This window comes from Falco naumanni, chromosome 4 (assembly GCF_017639655.2).
Source record: "Falco naumanni isolate bFalNau1 chromosome 4, bFalNau1.pat, whole genome shotgun sequence".
Taxonomy (NCBI): domain Eukaryota; kingdom Metazoa; phylum Chordata; class Aves; order Falconiformes; family Falconidae; genus Falco; species Falco naumanni.
Window position 1 is genome coordinate 14,234,972 of NC_054057.1, and position 22,812 is coordinate 14,257,783.

The window sequence follows — 22,812 nt, forward strand, 5'->3', positions numbered from 1 at the left end:
CTCAGCGCTCATCTTCGGATTCACCCAGTTAGCAGGAATCAAAGTTAGCAGGCTGATTGCAAAGTTCATAATGCCCCAAGGTATAGCATGTTGTCTTTCACCATTCTGTCAGGATAATGGAACAAGGTAAGAGAAGAGCAGAAAATCCTTTATAAATCCTGAGATCAGTCACATTTAACTAACCCAGTTATTTCAGCTTCCAATGTACCTTAACAAAGGTAAGGAGTGTGCTGTCGCATACAGCAAATGTGGATGTTCCTTGAAGGAGGGTGGGAATATACTTTCTAGTAGTGCTAACAGGCACACCTTTTATTTGGTCTGGCATTTCTGTTTCACCTTTTCAACCTGTCTGTAATTCAAACTAAATCTAGTGTTTAAATTTAGCTTACTGACTACTAATCCTTATAACTATACATGCATACATACATGTACATGCATGTTTTTAATGCGTATAAGCACAATGTGCAGTATACTATATGGAAATACCAGAACACACAAAATCCATATGTAGCCGTGCACTTTCCAAAGCCGTGCTTTCTGATTTATATGTTTTCGCTCCCTTACTCTTTTTTCCTCCCTATAAATAATCACCAATGATTAATTTGCTACCAAGTACAAATGCTGGGTACTGAACACAAACAAACATGTTTGTCACTGTAGACAGCTTTTTTGAACAGGATACGTTTCCTTACGGGCATATTTATCATACTGAGGAGTATTACTGCCATAACAAAATGCCTTTGAAATACCGAGACACTGAGGACACCTTATCAATACTGTAACATACTCAAAAATAACCTTCATGTCTAATACAACCCATTTGCAATTATTTTGATTGAAATTCTTAAGGGGAGTAATTAAAGGCAATGAATTCTTTTACTTTGAGAATAAAGCTCTGTTCGGGCTGAGAGTGAAGCTCCAGGGTAGATTGTTTAACCATCTGTTCAAATTTCAGGTTCCTCTTCCTCGGAACATCCAGAGCTGGAAACAGGTCACTGATCAGACCCGTGAAAATCAGGATATATCACCTGTCACTATTTTAAGCAACTGAAGTATCTTCAGGCTTGCATAAGCACGGGGAAAAGGATAGTAAACTACAATTCACGAGAGCATTAAATCCTTCTCTTTTTAAGATTCTGTTTTTATTCAAAGGCAAAACACCAGATGCACCTCCTTAGATGCTTTAAACGAAGATTCTACCTGATCTTCAGGTCTGTTCTTGTCTCCTCATTTCAGTGAGCCGGCAACTACCAAAACTGACTTGAAGCACAAAGTCCCTGCTCACAATGGTCCTGTGAAAACATTTTAACTAGTCATGTTAGCACAGAAAATAAAAGTGGTAGTGTTACAGAGAAAACATTCAGTTTACACATAGAGTAAAATGACACTTTTTTTTATTCCCTTGTCGTCTTGCACTGGCTTTAGACCAGTAAAGAAAAAACAAAAAAGGGCGAAATGTATATATCTATCTAATTTTTCATATTCTACCACTTCATTCCCTATTTTTAAATGATAAAATTTGCACCATCAAATATTATTGTATTCATTGCAACCATACCTCTATGACGAAACAAGGCGAGCAAAAGGCTGCCAAGCTTCTCCTAACTTGACTTGATGCTAGCAATGCTTCTCTGTTTCCAAAAGAGAAGACTGGACAGACTGCAAATATATTTTGCACCCAGCTCCAACACCAACGTTAAAGAAAGAAAGAAACAGCGAAGTCAGCCTAGAAGAAAAGCCTAGAAACATTTGGTCAGTGAAGGGCAGAGAAAAAGCCCGTAACCTCCCCCAGGGCCTGCCGGTGGGAAGGCAGATATCCAGCACAGAAGGCACAAGTTCTCCATCACACATACGCTCTTCAGTCCCTCTTCCTCCTTTTTCCAGAGCTGTGTAAGAGCTCACCTCTTTCCCCCTCCTTCTTTGGTAACACACAAATAGGAGGAGTTTGAACCATTTTTGAGATTTAAACAATTTGAACAGCACCCCAATAAAACTTGAAGCGGTCTGTCATGAAGTTACAGCTCTCTAAACGTAAGGTTGCACCTACGCTTAAATGTGTTCTTGCAGCTCACAGAGATACCAGAGGGTTAATTCCGGTATAACCAGCAGTGGGACCAGCAGCTATAAGAGCAGCTGGCTCAGTATGGATAACCAGCTCCTCCCTGGCCTCTGTGCTGCTGCAGCCAGGAGTTACACAGCCACCATCTCTCCACCTCAGCATGCATCACCCCTCTTGTGATGCTCTACAGTTTCCTCGGGGTGTGCACACCACCCCTCCCTCCCTTCCAAAAATCTCTCTAGGGGTGTAACCATCCTCCTGTCAGCACCCAAACTGGCCACCAGTCGGGCAGGATTTGAGAACATTTGCTGCAACCACACCTAAAACTTCAATATAAATACAGCCTACTTAGTATTATCACCCAAACAAAAAAGAAAGAAAAAAGAAAAAAAGGAAAAAAACGCCACCAAAACAGTAGCAAACTCACAATTTAACAATTTTTAAAGTTGACATATTACTATCCTCTTCCATGACAGTGACACTATAATTGTGAATCAAATGCACTAAATAGATCACAAAGAATTAAAAATAAGAAGCCATTTTCAACATCAGAACAGTTCATCATCAGTAAGAAAAATGGCCGTTATTTTCTAAGGTACTAAAGATGCTGAGTGTCTGCAATGAAAATGAATCTCCACATTTTAGAAATGGTACACCTAGGCAAAGAAGTTAAACATAGAGCTGATTAGGAAAATAGGAAATTTAGGAATATGCTGGGCTTTTGCTTAGATTTAGGAAAGATTTCATCTTCCCCCCCCCCCCCCCCCCCCCAATTTTTTTATTGGTTTGCTGTCTGATGGGCTGTTGAAGAGCAAGCTATGCATCTTTACACCAGCCTGCTGTGCTGATTATCCAGTGTACAAGGACTTTAAGACATCCAGACTATTTGCCATGGTATGACAGGACCACAAGTCCCTTCCTTCACAGCATAAGCACTGGAAGCCCTGACAACCCTGTTCTGAAGGAGTTTTCATAGCCTAGGAACCTCATGCCCCAAAGGTATGTTGAAAGTCCTGAAAGCCCCAACACTGGACCATTATTTTCAGAGCTCTCTGAATTGCTGTACATTTTCTGCAGCAGCCCACAATTTTTGTCAAAGGGATTTGATTTCTCCCATTTCCATTAAAAGTAAAAGAAGTAGGATTTTAAAAGTAAACAAACAAGAACATTCTGCCTTCAAATTATGTTGTTATTATTACTATTAATAATATTGAAGTGGCAAACAATGCTATAAATGATTTTCCTGAATTCAGAAAATGACTCCAGGATCAAAGTAATCGTTAGAGTTGAGGAATCCCTGTTCTAGTAAAGCAGACAATATCTTAAGAGATAGGTTGTTTAAAATAATTCTCTCTAGGTACATTGCAATATTGTGTCAGGAAAAATTGGCACTGAGAGATAATTTCAAAATTATGCAGGTGTGAAAACAGTGGCTTTTGCTTTCATGATGGCCCTACTTGTTAGAGTTTACATCTTAAGGTTGAAGCGTTCTCCAAGATCTTGTTCCACTAATAAAATGAATATTAAGAATGTCTTGTGAAAGTTTATACAGTGTGAAATGAGTAAATAGCACATATACAGGGAGGGAATCATAAGCCTTCCAAGTTTTACAAGTTGGACATTTTAAAGATAACTATTCTGAATATTAATTATTTCCAGTAGAATAATTATTTAGCAATGCTTTATTTCTACTTTTCAAACATATCTCCACTGTATTTACTGGGAAAAGTTTAGAGAAATATTCACCGAAATAGAGCACATTATTTGTTTTTCAGAATATTTCCTACTTTGCTATAAGGTTTTTGTCTTCTCTAACAGGTAGTTTTATAAGAAATACAGGTATTACACAACAGTACCATGTAGTTCAGCCATCCTGGGTATGAAGCAGTAATATACAATTATTTAATGCGGAATTAACGCACTACCAATGTCCCAAGATGAGAGGGAAGGGCGCTTTCTTGTAAATTTGTATCAATTTAATAAGGATGGACATATGATTTAAAGTGCCTTCAAAATGAAAGATAAGACCACGTACATTAAAAAAAAACTTATTATCATAAAACATCCAGCCTTCACGAGTATGTATTAACTAACACTTATCAAACCCAGAAGCCAAAGAGATGCTCACTGATTCAGAAAGTTCCCTGCAGAGAGTGTACACAATGAACTTCCTGGCTAACAGACACGCGTCAATAAACCCTCCAGCAACCAACATAATTTCAGAGATCAATTCAACATCAGGGATACCTGTGGCACAGGGTCCAAGGAAGAAAACAAACCCCATAATCCAAATACACAGATTAGTATTTAAACATGGTAAGGGTAAGTCACTTAAATCAAATGACTGATGTGTGCAAACATTTTTAAAAACAGAGCTCAAGAGAGTCACAATTAAGAGTGCCAGTCAAAGCTAACAAGGACCTTATTTCAAAGTAAAAAGGAGCTAATTAGGCACTGTTGATTGTTAGCATTCAGTAACATTGCTGCACACAAAGAAGGCAGCTGAGAAACACAGGGCTTGTAGGACAGGTACTACCCAACCCTGGCGCAGGCACAGTCTGCAGCAGCGTCACTTGCCACCACCGACCAGAGGACACCGTCGGCAGCTGTACTGGGTCTGCATGTCAAGTGCAGTGCCATGCCACTGCTAAAACACCATCGTTTTTTAAAGGACTTCGATCTTTGGAAGGCTTTAATGCTTTTACATGAAGCTATGGTTGGTTTGGGAGATTTTGCTGTTTGTTTCTTTTTTTTTAAATATAACTGTTAGTTCAAACTTTTAGAATAAAGCCACAGCCATTTTAACGATACCCGAAAAATCTCCAATTCAAAAAGTAACACAAAGCAACAATGCAAAGGCTAAACAATTCCCTCATTAAAAATCACTACTTAAGTTACATAGTAACAGAGAAGAGATCTTGAATTTTATGTTCAGGTCAGCTACAAACCAGCAAATTTGTGCCTCAGAGCACTTTTCTTACTACTGACAAATACAAAGATTTCTTTTGTTCCCCATTCATATTTAAATATGACAAAATTAAGACCAGTGGTTTAGTCCAGCAGTATATTTCTGACAGAAATCAATAACATACAGTCAAGAAAAAGGGTAAGCACCCTTCTGTTGAACAATATTAAAGGAAACTGTTCCCTAAAGCATTTCTTCATAAGCCCAGAGGCTGCTATATGCATTGCAGTTAATTATAAAAAATTGTATGCTCTTCTACCTACCATAACCAATACCCTTCTTACAAATACAATAACTGCTTGCACAAGAAATATCAAGCTAGATCTTCTCTCCCTTGTGAGATTTTATTAGGTGGCAAACATGTGGAGTCAATGCTTTACCAGTGACCTCCTGCCTTTCCCGTGCGCCGTACGATGGCTAGGAGCTACTACCGACATCTGCTGCAGGGCTGTATTCCAGAGTCCCGAACACAGCAATTCACAGGTTAATTCCAAAGGCTTTTTATTTTACATGACAACCAAGTCAAGGTAACACTTCAGCTCTATGTAGCGAGTATATTTTGAAAATTTAAAAAAAGCAACCAAGACCAAAAGGAAACCAGAACAGAGAGCACATCAAATAAAGCAGTAATTCAACTTTATCTTTCAGTAGAGAAATTGTTAATTAATATTATTTCATATCCCTTCCTTTTTTCTTCCCAAATGAAAAAAAAAGGAACAATAAAACTAGTGAAACTAACAAAAATAAATCACATACATTTTCCATCCTCTTGTAGTCCACTGACAGAGAAAATGCCTGGTAGCAACACAGAGTGATCCCTCCTGCTTTTTGCTCAAATTCCACGCCTAGCTGGTTGCAGAAGACGTGGCCGCCAGAGCAGGTGACCGCCAGAAAGCAGAACGGGTGGCAGCCACGCCGCACCGACACGGGCGGATGGGCTCCCCGCCACCCCATCCTCCTCTGAGCAAGTTCTGAACCGAGGGGCTGCCCGACAGCTTTGGTGCTTACCAACCCTGCTTTGCCTTGAAGAGTTCTTAGATGGCAATTGACGACAAGGCTTCACAAAGCAATAGCCAAGTTGTGAAATATTAAAAAAAGAACTTAAGGGGAAGCGGGATGCATCTCTCAGGGTCTCCCTCCAATGTTTGCTAAGACCCAACTAATACAGTCTTATTCAGCAACAGTCTTTGCAGAGGTCAAATCCTAACCTCCTCCTTATAAACAGACGTTACTTACTGCTTGTTACAAATGGTTGCAATTTAGGCTCAAAGAACAAGAAAGCTCATTGCTGCTGTTGCCCCAGCCTACAATCTGAAGCAGGACACTTGGCTGGCGAGGGGATGAGGTGTGCCTGAGAAAACAGCTTTCTAACTTTATCAGACTGTGTGTCTTCCCACAGTAAAATCACGGAGGAGTATGGGTGTCAGGAATTCCATGGCTAAAGCAGAAATAATCAAATACACCAAAACCTTGATGTATTTTTAATACAGAAGAAAGTAGTACCTGTGTTTCAACTTGCTCACAGAAGCAACAGCGATGCCTGGTTCTGCTCTAAGTTTCTATCTTTTAAAAACCAAAGGGATTTACTGCTCAGAGCAGCAGATCCCAGACAGCATGTCTATACCTGCGCCTCCCCAGACAGCCTGGCAATGCCTGGCTTGCCCCATTCAACTTCAATATGTTGAGAAATGGAATCACAGAATCTTTTTTTTTCTCAAGTTTTGATTAAATCAGTGAAAAGTGTTCATGCAAGAGCAAGGATTTCAAGTGACAACTTTTTTTTCAAGCAAGCCCTGCACCATTTAAGTCAAAGACCATTACCACGTAGTCCACAGTGCATCTCCAACATTTTGTCAGGATAAATTGGCATCATTTTACCACCCATCATGCCAGAGTAACCGCTTGTGGAATTAATTCACTCTCCGAAACACCACTTTGATACAAACTCACCGTGCACGGCAGGCAAAATACAGATCTTTCAAATTCAAAACTTTCTTCCTTGAAATATTAATGTTAAGATATAAAGTATAAGTATGTACTTCAAGAAAAAGATAATGGACTGTCCTGCAGTGTCCAAAAGTATATGATTTTTTATGCTGTGCACTATACTTTTCACAGCTTCTCAACAATTACATATTGAGTATCTTACTAGGTTAAAGTATGTGGTTTCATTTTCAACTGGTAGTTATGAAACATCTACGAACACTTGCATGCCCGCACCCTTGGAAGGCTGTGATAGCTACAGGCTTGTCAAATGGTCATTTTGCTAGGTTAAGCCAGCTGTGAGGATTCCCGTTTACCACAAAACTGTGAATATTTTTTGCACATATTTTAGGCACATTCTATGTGTTCACAGGTACCTTAAAATTTTTAGATTTAAAAAAGGCAAGATTTTCATTTGATCTCCCCTGCCATTACGGTGTACAGGCAGGTACAACGCAAATATTGATTTTTTTTTTTTCCACAGAAATTCTGACGCAAAAAGAAACTGCATTTCATGGCACAGCAAGATGAGTAACATTAGGTGGGATATGTACTCTAGATATAGACTTGATATATCAGTATACAATAAAAGTATACTATAGCATGCTTGCCTGAACAGAACTCTGAGGTTTTCAGATAATTCTGTCAGACCTGCATATCCTGGGTTCATGCTAATAAATCTTCCAGCTGACGACTTCCATCTAATGTTTTCACCAAAGAATAAAAACATCTGTTACAAGAAAGATAACGCTCAGAAAAACTTTACAGTCGCATTAGATGTGAACAACTGCATCATACAAGGCCAGCCATCAGGGTCAGATGACAAGGGTGCATCTGGGCTTGGATCCCATCTCTCACGACGGCCAAAAGCAAATACCTAGGAAAGTTTACCAGAGCTGAGCAAACAGAGGCACTACCTTGGCGGGCAGCAGTGTTTAGTGATCTGTGGCTCCTCCGGCCAGCACTGAACTTAAAAGGAAAAGACTGAAAGACTGGACTGAGCAACAAAGAATGCATACGGCTGAAGTATGTCGATAGGAGGAATTATCATTTGAAACGTAGGATAAATGAGACTGGTAGGGATTTGGTGCATTTGAAAAGGCCAGAAGACAACACTGAGTAAAGGAAGCGGAGGAAGGAGAACATGGGACAGGGGAAACACAAGGCATGCCTCAAAAGCACCGAGAAACCCTGGAACTCCTGGGAGTCTCTTTCTTGCAAAGCTGGATCCTGCCAAACTTCTCACCCACATGATGCAATGATTTCACATGGTGGGACTTGAACAGTATCAGAGTTTCCACTGCAAAGCTTTAATTGAATTCCTGTAGTTCACTCGCTTTTATTGCTACATTTTGAAGAGAAAGTTATTGTAAGGTAGTATATTACACAGGTGATGTAGTGTTACCATCTACTCTCTCACCGCATTTATAAAGGGTTGCAGAGGAACTTTGGGAAGAAGATTTTACTGGTTTAGTATTTAAGCCTGCAAAGGACAATAAAGAAGTACTGCTAAAATAACCACTTCTTTTTCTTGTTCCTAATAGCATCACGAATAGAATTTACCTGTACTGCCACCACTGACAGAACTTCCACTGAGATGCAATGGAATTCATCAAAGCATCCCCAAGCTCCTGTCCGGACCAAACCTTTTTTAGATATTCCCTACAGACTAAAATCAAAAGTGGAAGTTTTGATGGTTTTTCTTGAAAGTGACAATTTCCAATGTGTGCCATACCAAAAAGAAACTAAACAACAACTTCCACACTGCTTAGTAGAACATCTCACCTTGTAATCCATCTGCTCAGAACAGCAGGAGACATATGCCATCACCCCAAGGGCACGGCCCTGATCTGTGGTGGTCTCTGTTCTACCTGTGCCAGCTGGTTCCGCAGGAGCACCGCTCACTGTGAGGCGGGGAGACTGGGCTACAGTAACGTACCACCGTAACATCAGAAACGTGATTGTTAGCATTGCTAGGGACACGTACAATGGCAGGAGGTTTCATGGGTGATTTATTCTGAGTCTCTCCTCTCATCATAATTTAATGTCCTAAACGACAAATTTACCTTATTCATCCAAAATCATGATGTGACACTACCTGGAAAACACTTATTTCAGATATGAAAACCAGCCACGTCAACATTTTTTAGCAAGAAGGATTATCTTACCAGTGGCCACACAGGACAGGAATCAGGAGGCTGTAGCTGCTGCTTTGCCTGTTTCAAGGACTTGAGCCCCAGAACTGTCCCCTCCTGCTGAGGGTCAGTAAGCACTAAGCCAGCCAGGGTTGCTCTGGATCACCGACGTTGACAAGAAATTCCCTTCTGGAGCCAAAACATCTCCAGGAAAAAAAAAGCTTCATTGTATGTGGTGTGGAAAAAAAAGTACTGGTTTGGACTTTAAACACACACAAAAAAAATTTTGCTGAAAATTCCTGATTAACCTTAGTATAGATCCACACATATTCTTCTTCAGACTAGACATGGAATATAAACATGAAGTTATGCAAGAAATATTTCAGTTATTTTAAAAGTAATAGACATTAAAATCATACCATCACTTAAGTATGCACACCTACATGCATACACATGCTCAAAGATATTGTCTTAATAACCTTATAAAATACATACGAGGTATGAAAGAACACTGAATTTCTATAAAACATTTAACTTTTTATTCAGTGAAACCAATAAAGCAGACACTGTTATTAGCAACAGTCATTACCTGTCAGTCAAAGGTGTAATAACTAGCCGAGGGGTATTTCCTCAAGTTCTCGTAAAAGTATGAAACTGAGCATCGTAAATGTTGGCAAAAATGTTTCTGGGCATCGTCCCATCTGTGGCATAGCTGTGACAGCCAAGCCAAAGCGTGGGAATTGGTGACCTCAAAGGCCATCGCAGAGCCATTACACCAGGTAGGAGCTATTCAGATAAAAGAAACGTGACCTATCACGAAAGCTACAGCTGTCATCAGTAAGTCTCACACCTCATGCCTAGCCACTTGTGACTAATAACTACTACAACCAATTATAAAGAATTAGATGCGTCTCGAGGTATTTGTGTTTTTATACAGATGCAAGTGTAACAGAAGATCTTTTTAATAGAGCTGTTACAGCAGAACACTTTGTCGCTTCCAAAGCCAAGACCTCTCCTTACAAACAACGCAGTCTTTGCATGACAGCAGACGTTACTTCGCCCAGACTGAGTTTCATTTTACTCCTCAAGCCTTGTTTCTTCTTGTCTTAATGCCATCTTAGAAACCTGTTTTATTTCTGAGCCCTGTGTGGTCACAGGGAAAACGAGATTCTTCCCTGCTTCAGTGCCCATCCATGAACCGCCCTGTGCATTCACCCCAGTAGCACGTGCCAGCCGCCTCGGTTCTACCTGCACCCAGTTACACACAGGCTGAGCACTCTGGGTTAAATAAACAGTCAAAATTGCAATTGTATGCACTTGCAGAGTCACCACAGGAGAGGAGTGCCTTGCTCTATAGATGCTCATGCATGCCTCTACGGGGAGAGGAAAACACGCTGTGAACGACCGAAGGCAAAATAAGTAAAGACGTTTGAGAAAAATCCTCAGAATGCCCAAGCATTGCCTGCACTCTGTTTTGTGATCTGAAAGTTAAGGAAATATCTTGCTGCTCACAGAAAACCCGCTACAAGTTTGAAAGGTTCCCAGAAGTAAGGTAAAAGTTGACACCTGACTTTTTTTTTTTTTTCAGGTGACTTTTATATTCAGAAGGCAGTAGCCCATAAAAACGCAGGCACGGCGCACAGATCTGAAGCAGGCTGTCTTCATGACTATACCTACTCCACCTCCAGCATCCTGGTGCCCACGTGCAGATCCAAACTTGGCTTAAGCACTATTAATACCCATAAAAACCGCAACAATTATGCATGCAAAATATACCTGACCCAAACATACACCTTCTGAGCTACACAGCTTGCTAATACATCTCTAGCATGAAGATCTACGGCACAAACATGATTTTCTTGTTGATCACCCGGGGAAATTTCTCCGGGCAGCACGGTGATAATGGCACTTAGCCGAGTGACCCAAAAAGATTTAGGTAACCTCCGAGTCCAGACAGATCCCAGTACCATCCACCGTTATTGCCACTAGAAATTAGTTCTGCCTACATCATGAATTAAATCACCACCAAAACTGGCTTGTATGTACAGATTTACTGATACTAAACATGAGATGCCAGAAAGAAATCCTGGTTTAAACACATCTGAACCATCTCCAAAACAACAATCCAGCTGAGCACAAGTACTGAAGGTGGTCAGCTAGACAGGGTAGGAGGAATAGATGGATAAGATGATGTGCATGAAGTGTAAATTTTGTGGTTACAATCTCCATAGTGATATGCAACAGCCTCTTTATAAATTGTACTAGTTGCATGAGAACATTTATTGACAAACTGAAAACAGACTGTAGGAAAGATCAGTGACTTATGTTTTAAAAATAGGCAAAGCAACGAAGGAAAGATCACAAAATAAGGTACGAATGATTATACAGAGTTACGTAGTAGAAAGACTCTAAGGAATTTTTCAGGTTTCATACTAATAAGAAAAAAATCCATACACAGCTACTGCATGTAATTCTAAGGAGGCAAACACAACTAACTTTAATAGAAAAACACTATTTACTGGGTAGCTGCTGTGAGACAATGATGCTTGTACATTTTTTAATACACTATGGCTTTAAAATGGGAGGGAGAATTAGTGAGACCTTAAACCCTACACTTTCTGCATTAATTTATATAAAACACAAAACCACCTACGAGTGCTGTTTTTACGGAGAGTTTAAGGCCCAGAAGGTAATACCCCATGCAAATGTTGCTTGATAATCACATTCTAAGCCCTAATAGATTCTGAAAATGCCTACAAAAATAAAACCAGCAGGCAATTTCACCACGTTTCTGATTTTTCTCTATCATATCATGAAGGATATACCAACAGCAACATTCTGACTGAAATTATCAAATATCCTGAAATATCTCTGGCATCTTCCTTTAAACACACCCAAAGCTCTCCTCCTTTATGGCAGTGAGCTGCTATCTGCAGAGAGGTCCAGATAATCTTTCCTCGTCCACTCTGTACCGCAGAACCAGTCCAAGGTCCCCACCACAGGTCACCCCACCGGGGAGCAGCAGCAGCGCAGGACAGTGCGCTCTGCTCTGCTGGCACAGCCCGAGTGGACCACGCAGAGGTTCACCGTGGACCAGTCCCTGCCTTCCACAGAAGCTCGCAGAGATGGTTTAAAAACAAAACCACCCCAAAAAGAACATAAAAAGCCCTGGAGCTGGGTATCCTGGGAACACACGGCACAATTTATCACAAATACATCAGCCCAAAGTTACTAAACAAACAAAAAAATCCAACCCAACAAAACCAAACCCCCTAAAAACCATGCTAGCTCTTTTATCAAAATATTTAATAGTCATGAACTAGACTGAAATTTGGCTAACCCTTTACTTCACCTTTTTATTTATACATCTGTCATTCTGTAGCCAGAAGTTCTGCATTTAAAACCGTACACAGTATGGAATGTTTCTTTTGTTTGAAGTCTGCTACCTAATAGCTTCAGGTAGTGCCTGTTAGCTCTTGTAGTATGAGAAACAGCAAACAAAGATTAATCTTTATCCACCTTCTCTATTACGGGGATAACCTTAGACACCTTTATCAGATTTCCACCCCCACTTTGAGGTCTCTTCCCAATTTTGCATGTCCCTTTGGCAGATTTTTCTAGGTTGGAAAAGAAAACCAAAGCGACTTAAAATTTTCAAAAAGCGAATATTGAAGAGAAGGTGGAGGTAAACAAGGGCAAAACAAAAATCAAATGGCAGAAGGTACCCTTCTGAAGTGGGACTAAACCTAATAATATTAGAAGTAAACTGTTCAGTTTGACACAAACAAGCCCAACAGTTTTGGCTTCCTTAGGCAAATATATGGATATTTGTATACATACTGGTTGCATACTTTATTCTTGCCACGCTATCATGAGTGATGTTTGGCAGTATTTTTGCTTTTACCTTTCAGCCCGGTTCAGAATAATCCCACAGAAAACCCAGAAATTAAGAAGTGACAAAACCGCCCATGAGATAACAGAAATGGAAGTAAAAAGCATTTTTTTTTTTTGGTAGATGCTAATAGCACTTCATTTACTACAGGATTAAAATTATTAAAAATGCCACTCCTTTCTTTTTAACGAGACCATTTTCACATGTATTTACTTGCGCCGAATTAAACAAAAAGAAAATATTCAGACCCGCTTCTTGTGGCAATCCTCCAGGGCTGATGCCAAGCCCTTGTCCAGCCTGACAAATGGCATTTCTACACCTGAAACCCACCAGGTCTGTGAACCAGTAAGTGCCACCTGGGCTGGGTAGACCGAAACGCCACTGTTCCCTCTGCTTCCCTTCACAGGCCGCTATGGCCTCCATGATGCAGAGGCACCCTGGTTTATCTACCATTGCCTTGAGGTGTTGCAACCAAGACTCCACTTTTTGAGGACAAAACCCCAAACACGCATAAATTTGTGCAGGTAACATAAATGGTACATTTTATACTAACAATACAGGAGTCTCGTCTCATTAATCTTCACAAAGGATTTTCTTTTACATCAACATTGCTTACAAACTTAAAAGTGAGAGTGGGTTGTTTTCTTCCACTTTCCCTCTGCGACTGCCTGCCCCTTCAGTAGGGTTTAGCTCAGAGGAGCCCTCCCCAGCCCCCCAGACATCAGACCTTGGTTTGTTTTCCACATTCACTTGACTTGGACACACAGGCATACTGTCTTAGAGCTCCAAATATGAAAGTCTGAAGGTTTTCTGTTCACAGACACGGAGTAAACACAGACAATACGCTTTCCTATGTTTCTGCACTCAAACGTAGCTGTATCTTGGAGAAACTATCTCCAAGAGGCAAGCCGCATACATTTGCCCATTCAGTCTGGGGCCTCCCTGCTGAGACAATCAATCATTAGAACCACATGCAACATTGATTTTATGCAATGTGAATGCTTATCCATTCAGCACTGTTCCGAGAACAATGAGTTATTGTCTCAGAAGCTGCTGATCTGTTCTTTCTGACCTGCCAGTACCCAGTTAGCACACACAGTGGCTGGCCAATTAGCAAATGGGAGACTCCAAACCAGCTAAAACCCTGCTCAGCTGACAGGGGATGCAGGAGGGAGCTGGAGGTCTGCAGAGGTGTGTGCTAAAGAGTAAGAGAGCAAGGCATCTGAAAGTGTAACGGAAGATGAAATCAAAGGGCAGAAGAAGAGAGGAGGTATGAGAAATGCAACAGTCAACCATAGACTTCATCAGTTCCGTGGCTTTTAGTACATTTTTTTTTTTTTTTTTGCATTTCTCCTAAACACTTAACTTTCTACACTTCTTTTTAAAAAACCCACCAAAATCATCACATACAAGGAGCAGGTAGACAATTTGATAAATTATTAGTTTATTACACAGTTTTGGGCCAGAAAATGCTTTGAAATTTGGAAAAAATAGTTGTAAGGTTTTTCAATTATTATTTTTTATAAATTTACATTTTTAAAGCAGCAGTTCATGCCATTGAAATGGTCTATTTAATCTACATCCCAAAGAGTGCAACATCTGTGAAGGAAATTTCATATAACATACCTGGCCACTGCATCCACACTCATGGAACAGAACAAACTCCTTTCCTCTGCTGTACACCTCGAGGGAAACATTTATACATTCTGCTATATTCTCCTGAAATTTAAGACCAGCAACATTGTAAAAAGCTTGGCAAGATAATGGGCTACCTGTACCCCAAAATACCACATGTATAAGGAAACAATTTACCTTAGATTTGTGTTAATCACACTATTTTAATACATATCTCTATTAAAGTGGATGACTACCATGCTAACATTTGCTATACATAGTAAGATTTGGTGGTTCAACAAAGTTTAACCTATTTCTTGGCAACTAACTGGATAAGGTGAAGTCTTTGCACTAATCTTACAACTGTGTTTCTTATTCTAATGTTTTCAGCACAGGTGTTTCAATTGACCTTAGCAAGGAAATGCACTGAAGCATTTAAGTTTTAAAGACAATAAACAAATTAAACCCCATTTTCCCCCCACAGTATTAGAACACTTATGCCAATCAAAGAAATAAGAAGGGTCCTTCTGATCTCCCTTAGGGTGCAGACTGACACGGCAACACTACCTGACCGTTGCACAATCACTACACAGAGGTTTTTATGGGAAAAGCTGGGGGAAAATGGTCACAGATACAGTCAGTAGAGTTATTTGTGCTGTTGTCGGTTGTTAGAAGAGTCTGAAGGCCAAAGATGGCTTGGTATAAAACTGAAAAGTCTTGAAATTGTTATTAATTATGGCTAATGCTTATTTAACAAATTGTTGATTCGGGTCTAAATGCCGTGTGTTACCACACACCTCTCCAAAGGCCATGGAGTCTGAAGATCACCGTCCACCCACCAGCATGCTGAGCCTGACAACTACAATAGAAGGTTTGTTTGGCTGCTCTTTTTACATGTAGCGTATAGCGACGAGCAGGCGAAACAAATGACTGAGATTTAGTTATGTGAAGAAGCTATGGGAGTCTACAATCATGTCTGAGAAGACTCCGTGTTGTTCAAGCCTCACAAGTCCCTCATCCTCTTGGAAAGTATCTGTTCTTCTGTTACACGTCACTTCCCTTCAAAAAAGGCTTTTCCCGAGACACACCAGTAACACTAGCACTCCAGAGAATTAATGGCTGTGGCTGGATAGTCAGTGAGGCCAGGAGTATCATCTGGCATGTAGATAACATAGTATAAAGCTCCTGAAATACATCAAAGTGCCTGTGCTTTTATACAAATTGGTCTCAAAGTGTCACAAAACCTAGCAGATCATTGTTCAAGGGGGCAAAACAGAAGGACAGCTACAAAAACATTCCTCGTTCAATGGTCAGCCGCTCAGTCGGTAACAGCCTAACAGAGACCATAGATCTTTCAGCCTTACTTATCACCACTATGCATAGCATGCCTGAAATTCAATCAATCCGTGCCAGAAGAATAGACTTGATGATCTCACTGACCTTTTCCATTTCTAATTCCTGCAAACCTACAATCCAAAAATCCAAACAACTGCAAATTGCATGCGGCTAAATTTCCAGCAAGAGACAGCACAGGATTTGTAACACTTCTCAGAATGATGGTTTCATCTCTCCCTTGCTGAACACCTTGTACTTGACCTAGCTGGGTGGCAAACATTTACTGCCTTCCTTACACAAAATGTTCCTATTTGCAAAGCAAATGAACACTCAGAAACAAAGGTGCAGTTCTATGATACTATCGCCTAACACAGCTGGAAAACTTGCCTTTCTGTAGACAAAATGAAGTACATTAATACAAAAAGAGGCTCACCTGTTTTGGCCATGTCCCTTTTGAAAGGATGTCTAGCACATCTGCTGAAGAAACAAAATAAAAGTGAGGAAAAGCTATGTGCTTGGTTTCTAGCTATTCAGCCAGAGCTTTTTCACAAAGGGAAAGTCTGAAAATAAGACGGGTTTTAATGACATTAGCCTTTAATCACCCTAAAGCAAAAAATACCCTCCCAGTTATGTAAAAAATCAGACCAAACAGTAAACTAGACCAATATAATTCACTTTTGATTTAAAATAATAATGATGAATATGGCTGTAAGGAACAGAGAAGATAGCAAGCCTTACGTGTTTCCTTTCCAGAAACCAAAAGGGAACATGTTCTTTTTACTTACTCAGACCAAGGAACCCAAGAGAATGGAATTGTGCCCGAAAGGTCCCTGAAAAGGTAAGTTTGGCTAAGTGGAAACTCCCCTTCAACTTTCCAAAGAGTCCAGCCTTAGAAAATAAGGGACAAGAACAGAATTCCTTACTTAGGAAACCAGTCTAATGGGACAGCAAAGTAACCACTTTTTTAAAGATGCACATACATTATGTATGAAGGATAACAAACATGAGAACAAATGCTGGTATTGACACAAAAAGTATTAAGAATCAAAATACTCAAGTACATGCCTATCTGGAAAGGAAAAACACACATTAATTTGCGTGACTGATGCACTTCAACTATTTGCTTGGTATTTCTCATAAGAAAAGTGACATCTCAAAAAAATAGGTTTGTGTTTTGGGTGGTTTTTAACTTCCTGTTACAACTTTTTCCAAGGAGAAACAGGCTGTGACTCCAAACATCGCTGCCTGTACAGGCAGGCAGAGTGAACATAAGTGGGAAGTTCAAGGCAGACCTTTAAGTGTGTTGACGCAGAACCTTTGCTGTACACATGAAAGCAAAGAAAGCTGTAAGCATGAAAGAAAGACTCCCAGCTCCCAGGTTGCGGATGGGGAGAAAATTAATTTAATACAAATTGAACACATTTTTAAGCCCTTTGACAATTTTACATGATGCAATACACGAATAGTGAACCTCAAAAGTCATCAATGCCTCAAATGTAATCATCTAAAAAGCAGCAAAAATCCAAAATGCCAAATAGAAACAAATGACAGAAATACCATCAGATCTCACACCTAAACAAAAAGCAAATATGAGCTGACAGCTCTCATTTCCTGACTTCCAGAATTACGCTTTAGAACAACTCATAATCATACTGGAAATTTTACCTGTGCTGTAAAGCTTCAAAATTTTCATACACCTCTGGCTTGGTTGTAGCTTCCATCACGTTTTTGGCTTTTCTGTGTCAGTCACCAACTCCTGTACAGAAGTGCAAGGAAGTGGGTTTTTTTCTACTTTATACTGTTTACTATACTGGGACAACAAAAGCACTGGGAAAAAGAGCTGGAAGAAGGCACCTCATGAGATTTTAGCTTCCATTTCTTAAATGGAAAAAGAAAAGTGTTTTGACAGTGTTTAGACTGAACAGGAAGGAAATGGAAAAGGAACAGAGAGAACTGTGCTGGAGGAAAGCAGATACAACTAATTATACTATTAGAACTCTTCTAACAAGATAAAAATGACAGATTGTAACAGAAGCATTAAGTTGTACAATAATTCTGCTCATGCCACATAAGCCCAATGCCTTTTTCAACACGTACTGAGAAGAAATGTCGCATGTTAAAAGCTGTGAACAATTTCACTGCTCTTAACAGGGTTCTCAACTCATACAAAAGGTGTGAATATAGATTATTTTTTTTTTTTTGGCATACAGTTTGACATACTGCTGCCCACAGTTTAAATTGCAGTTTTAAAAAATTAGAAATGTATTTGAAATTTTATATGTAGAACCTCCCTACAGAACTGTATCTTAGTGCTTCAGAATTGTACGTAAGAAGAACTTCCCCTGACATACCCGGATTGAATTACAGGTACATCAATAACACACAAGTTGTTCTCTTCACTAAGCAAGGGTTCAGTGACTTTTCTTGGTCAGAATGAAAAATTAAGGCACGATATTTTGTGCAAGTTCAAATGTTTAGCTTGATTGCTGTAATTACCTTTGGCCAATAATAGAGGATATACTTGTATTTCAACTACTGTTGTCCTAAATGCGATCGAGTTTGGCAGCAGGGATTTCAGAAACTCAGAAGTATCATAGCTCTATGTGACTCCAGGAGGTTAAAAAGCTAACAAGGAGTAAATAAAAGAAATAAAGTTAAGCAAAGGAACAACCTGCAGAACTTTGTCACAAATCATGGTTGATTTTAATAATAAAGAATGCAAAATCCACTTCTGATATTCCCCCAAGTAAGCCTGAGACTCTAATAATAACATTACTTCAGTGGGTTAGAAATAAGCCTAGCAAAGAAATACTCAAACTAAACTGCCCATATGGTATCATTTAGAAAAATATCTGTCTAAATACCCACTCTAAGTAATTCAAACGCAAGATATAAATGGACACAAAACACTAATTCTACTAACTTTGAAGTCTCTGTTCATTTCAACAAATTTGTTTGCATCTTCAGGCAGCTGGCTTCTGATGTCTTCAGAGCCAGTGAAAATACTTCCTAGATGTGACCACATGTGTTGAACTTCCACCCAAGTGGAAATGACAGAATCTGCCATGTTTAATTTATTTTGCCAACTTTTCACTTGTTCAATGAAACATACCACATATTTACTTTTCAGAATTGTTTGCAGCTGAATCCAGAAAAAAAAAAAAAAAAAACAGTGAAAATCAGCACTAAAAGAATTTATCAAACAGAGGAAGGAGAGCTAGTAAGAGTTTAACAAATTCTCCTGTAACTTGTTATTATTGTATATCATAACAGAAGGCATCCTTAACCACTGGAAATGGACAGCATATTATTAAATTATTTTTTTAAAAAATGTAAGAAAATATAAGCTTAGAAAGCTGTAATTTTGTTTAACTCCTACATGGAGACAGGATATTTTTTTTAGAATATATGTAGTTACATAGCATACCTATAATTTTTCAGGACTAACATCTGGAGAAAACACAACTACACAACAAGACTCAGGAAAAAGGTTTTAATAACCAAGTGTATCAAGGGAGTGAATAATATTGATATACTAATAGTATTTTCATTAATTAAGTCCTTACTTAATTAAGTTGTTATCTAAAGTTTCAAGCAGCTCTTAATCTGAATTTTATTAAAGGAGCTTCGTTCCTGTGACACTCTTCATATGAAAATTCCATGGCAGCTCACGTGTTTGGCTGATTTCTGGCAAAATCTGGGAACAGGAGGAGTAGTAATTACATCCGTCTGTATATATTACATTTCACATTCTGAGTTGAGAATTTTAATTAAATTATATCTAATATCTAATGCACGCTTTAGATGGTAAACTACACCACAGACAAGAAGTTAGTTTCACTAGGCTCTGAATTTTGCTCCCTAGGTTAAGTCACGTAAAAATATTCACTTCTATTGTTAATTTCCTGAAACAAAACTAAATCAAACAAATAGTTTGTTACATACCATTCTGAAAAAACAGAAGGAAAAAATGGGCACCTCTCGCCTTCTCAGTACCCAGCTCTTTGACAGGATTTTCAACTATACTTTGGACTTCATCTGCCTTATGAAGCGGGAGTCCCAGAAGGTCTGTCAAGGCAGAACTTTCTGCTACCAACAGCCTGACCTATAAGGCAAAGGGACAGTAGAGAGAAAAATAAGTAAACGAATAAGAAAAATCAGACATAAGCATATAAACAAAGTGTTCAAATGAAATCCAAGTAAAAACCAACAGAGTAAGTCATATGCACTCTAGATACTGGATATACCTTCAGAGTTGCACCCAAACTGAATTTAGTCAGCCTAGATGAAATACTTCTTGATGCTGTTATTGTTTTGGGTTTTTTTCTCTTGTACTGTGACATACTGTGTACCATAACACTAAAAGACAAGTTTATTTGCACTGCTGCCATCAAAGTTGATGTAAACTACAGACACAGTATTTGCACACTAGAAATCCTGGGGAGGGGTGGGAGTATTTGCCATATTTTGTTACTGCTTTGTAATATATTATTTAAAATCAAAACCTTAAAAATTTGATCAAGGCTTTGAGAAGGTGACAGTCGACCATTTTTTTCAATTTTTGTTTAAAAACTCAAAATTTTTGTGCTAGGCCTGTTTAGGAGCCTTTTTCATTAAAAATAACATAAAACATGCTTTTCTTAAAACTGCATGTAAAATTGCTTGGTATACTGGAGAATAAACATGCTGTTATGCTCACTCACTTCTGTGTTTTTATTTCAGCTTTCCAGTTTTCTTCATTTAAAAAATTATTTGTAATTGAACTTCAATATTTTTTTTCAAAATGGTTAAGAAAGTTTTTATTCAAATTTTGAAAATCAACAGCTGGTCTGTCATACCTTAGAAACGACTGGGATTCTTTTTAAGAAATTGAAATTACTTTTTATTTTATTATTCATACAAACTTATTTCTTTTTCCAGCTATAAGATTGACAGTTGAGTAAAGCATATAAATCTCTACCCCTTTTGGCACCTCCCTTTTTTTTTTTTTTTTTTTGTTTTTTGTTTTTTGTTTTTCCTTCCATCTACTGTCAGGTCAACAGTGTCCCTATGCATTAACTCTTAAAAAATGTACTAGCAGGCTAATGTTTCAGGTGGCCTATCTTTCTTCTTACCTTCCATTTCCCTCTGCCCATCATTTCTTCTGTTCACTATTAAGAAACAATCTCTTTTGCTCTCCAGGAAAGTTTCCAGCCACTTTGCTCGGTTTACTTATAAATATTTAATGGAAATTATTACTGGGAATTATTCCCCTGTCCCAAACCAGGCAGGGAATCTTTCAAGCTTAGTGCTGTTTCCAGGCTCAGCAGCGAGACAGCCAGGCACGGAGGAGCCCTCTAACATAGCAAGCCAGGTCTCCTTCAGAGAATCGGTCCTTTTGTCTGAGCAGAGACTAAAAATTCAGTTCTCAACCCGTGAGACGCCTCTGTCTGAAACTTAAATCTGTGCTTCCCTTACACGTTGAATAGCTGGCAGCTGTGGCTCTACCACACGCCTGATAGCACTGCTGCATCTATCTGCAGAGCATGAAAATCCGTCGCCAAGGTCCCTGGCTGAACACTTACTCCTGTCCCATTCACAACCTGGGACCAGTGTGTGTTTTTGCAGCTTCAATATTGCTCTCCACAATGACATCAGATTCTTCACCTTTCACCCCAAGCCTCTACGTACATCGCAGGAAGAGACTTTTTTTATCCAAAGGCCATGCTTCCGAAGGAACAGGATTAAAATAATCGCAATAATTACTTCCCATTAACGGCCACCTTGATAACTTTAAGAACAATGTGGATAGTTTGTCAGAAAGCTCTGCTTCCCTGCTTCACGTGCAGATGCGTGGGACAGCAGTGGTTAGCACAAGACTAGGGAAGATGTTATTGTGGTCATTTGTTTATGTGGCAGACAAAGCAAAGGCTCTGGAAATGTACTTTCCAGTATGTCACTCAAAGTAATGGAACCGTGCTAACACTGCATTTACACAGTGATTTCATGGCTCTGGTTGGATCAGTGCCAGATGCTCTGACGATTTAAGTCTATTTTTCTTATTATTTCACTGCAGATAAAAGTACCCGTAAATTTCATACACTCAAAACCACCGCTTAGAGGGGTAACGGAGACTCACACCCACCAGAGCGTGATGAACATGACACAAGCGATCAGCTCGTGGACAGCGATCAGCACGCTCTCCCTTCCAGGACCTGGCACATGTACCACAGCGCATGACGCACAGTAACGAGCATGCGGCTATCTCAACCCTCCCCTTGCTTTTGCCACCCCTATCACAGCGTGGCCACACTTAGTATGAGAACTGACCAGGTGGAGCCTGGAACTTTGAAGCAATTCAAGCCAAGACACCTGCTGTAAAGTCTGATTCTTCTCTTAAAGCACTACTGATTGCGCATGCAATTAAACTTATTTATTCCTGAACAAGAAGAAACTTGATACCCATTAGGTTCAAGATTTCCTTCCTTCCATACTCCCTTGCTATACGACCTATGAACCACAGCTATTCCTCTAGCGTCCTGCAAATAGTCTGGGGGCTTTATTACCATTTTTGCTTCATACGTCCCTTGTCCCATTGGAACTATCTTCCGCAGGGATACCGTCAACAAAAGATTGCAAATACTTCAAGGAAAGAAAGTTCCTTCCCTTTAAAAATGAGCACCTTTGCTGCAATTCCCAGCACTCTGGAGCTATGCCCAAGAGCAGAGCAGACAAACCTCTGCAGATTCCACCTGTCTCTAAAAATAATGGCTTTCATCTGGTGGGACCTGTCATAAATCCCCACCCTCTTTATTCTGTCACAAACTGCCTCAATTCAGAGAAGCGACAG

The 22,812-nt window shown here is 39.5% G+C and overlaps 1 protein-coding gene across 1 annotated transcript in view; it reads right to left on the reverse strand.

The window, feature by feature from the left end:
* DNAH11 (dynein axonemal heavy chain 11) overlaps window positions 1-22,812 on the reverse strand; it is a 132,255-nt gene that overhangs the window by 99,859 nt on the left and 9,584 nt on the right. The window contains 13 exon segments of the mRNA XM_040593597.1: window positions 881-1,015; window positions 1,018-1,063; window positions 1,190-1,260; window positions 4,188-4,321; window positions 7,620-7,735; window positions 8,530-8,669; window positions 8,793-8,951; window positions 9,734-9,821; window positions 9,823-9,890; window positions 10,936-11,060; window positions 13,279-13,402; window positions 13,404-13,516; window positions 19,980-20,088. Of these exon segments, the coding sequence (XP_040449531.1) occupies window positions 881-1,015; window positions 1,018-1,063; window positions 1,190-1,260; window positions 4,188-4,321; window positions 7,620-7,735; window positions 8,530-8,669; window positions 8,793-8,951; window positions 9,734-9,821; window positions 9,823-9,890; window positions 10,936-11,060; window positions 13,279-13,402; window positions 13,404-13,516; window positions 19,980-20,088 (1,428 nt within the window).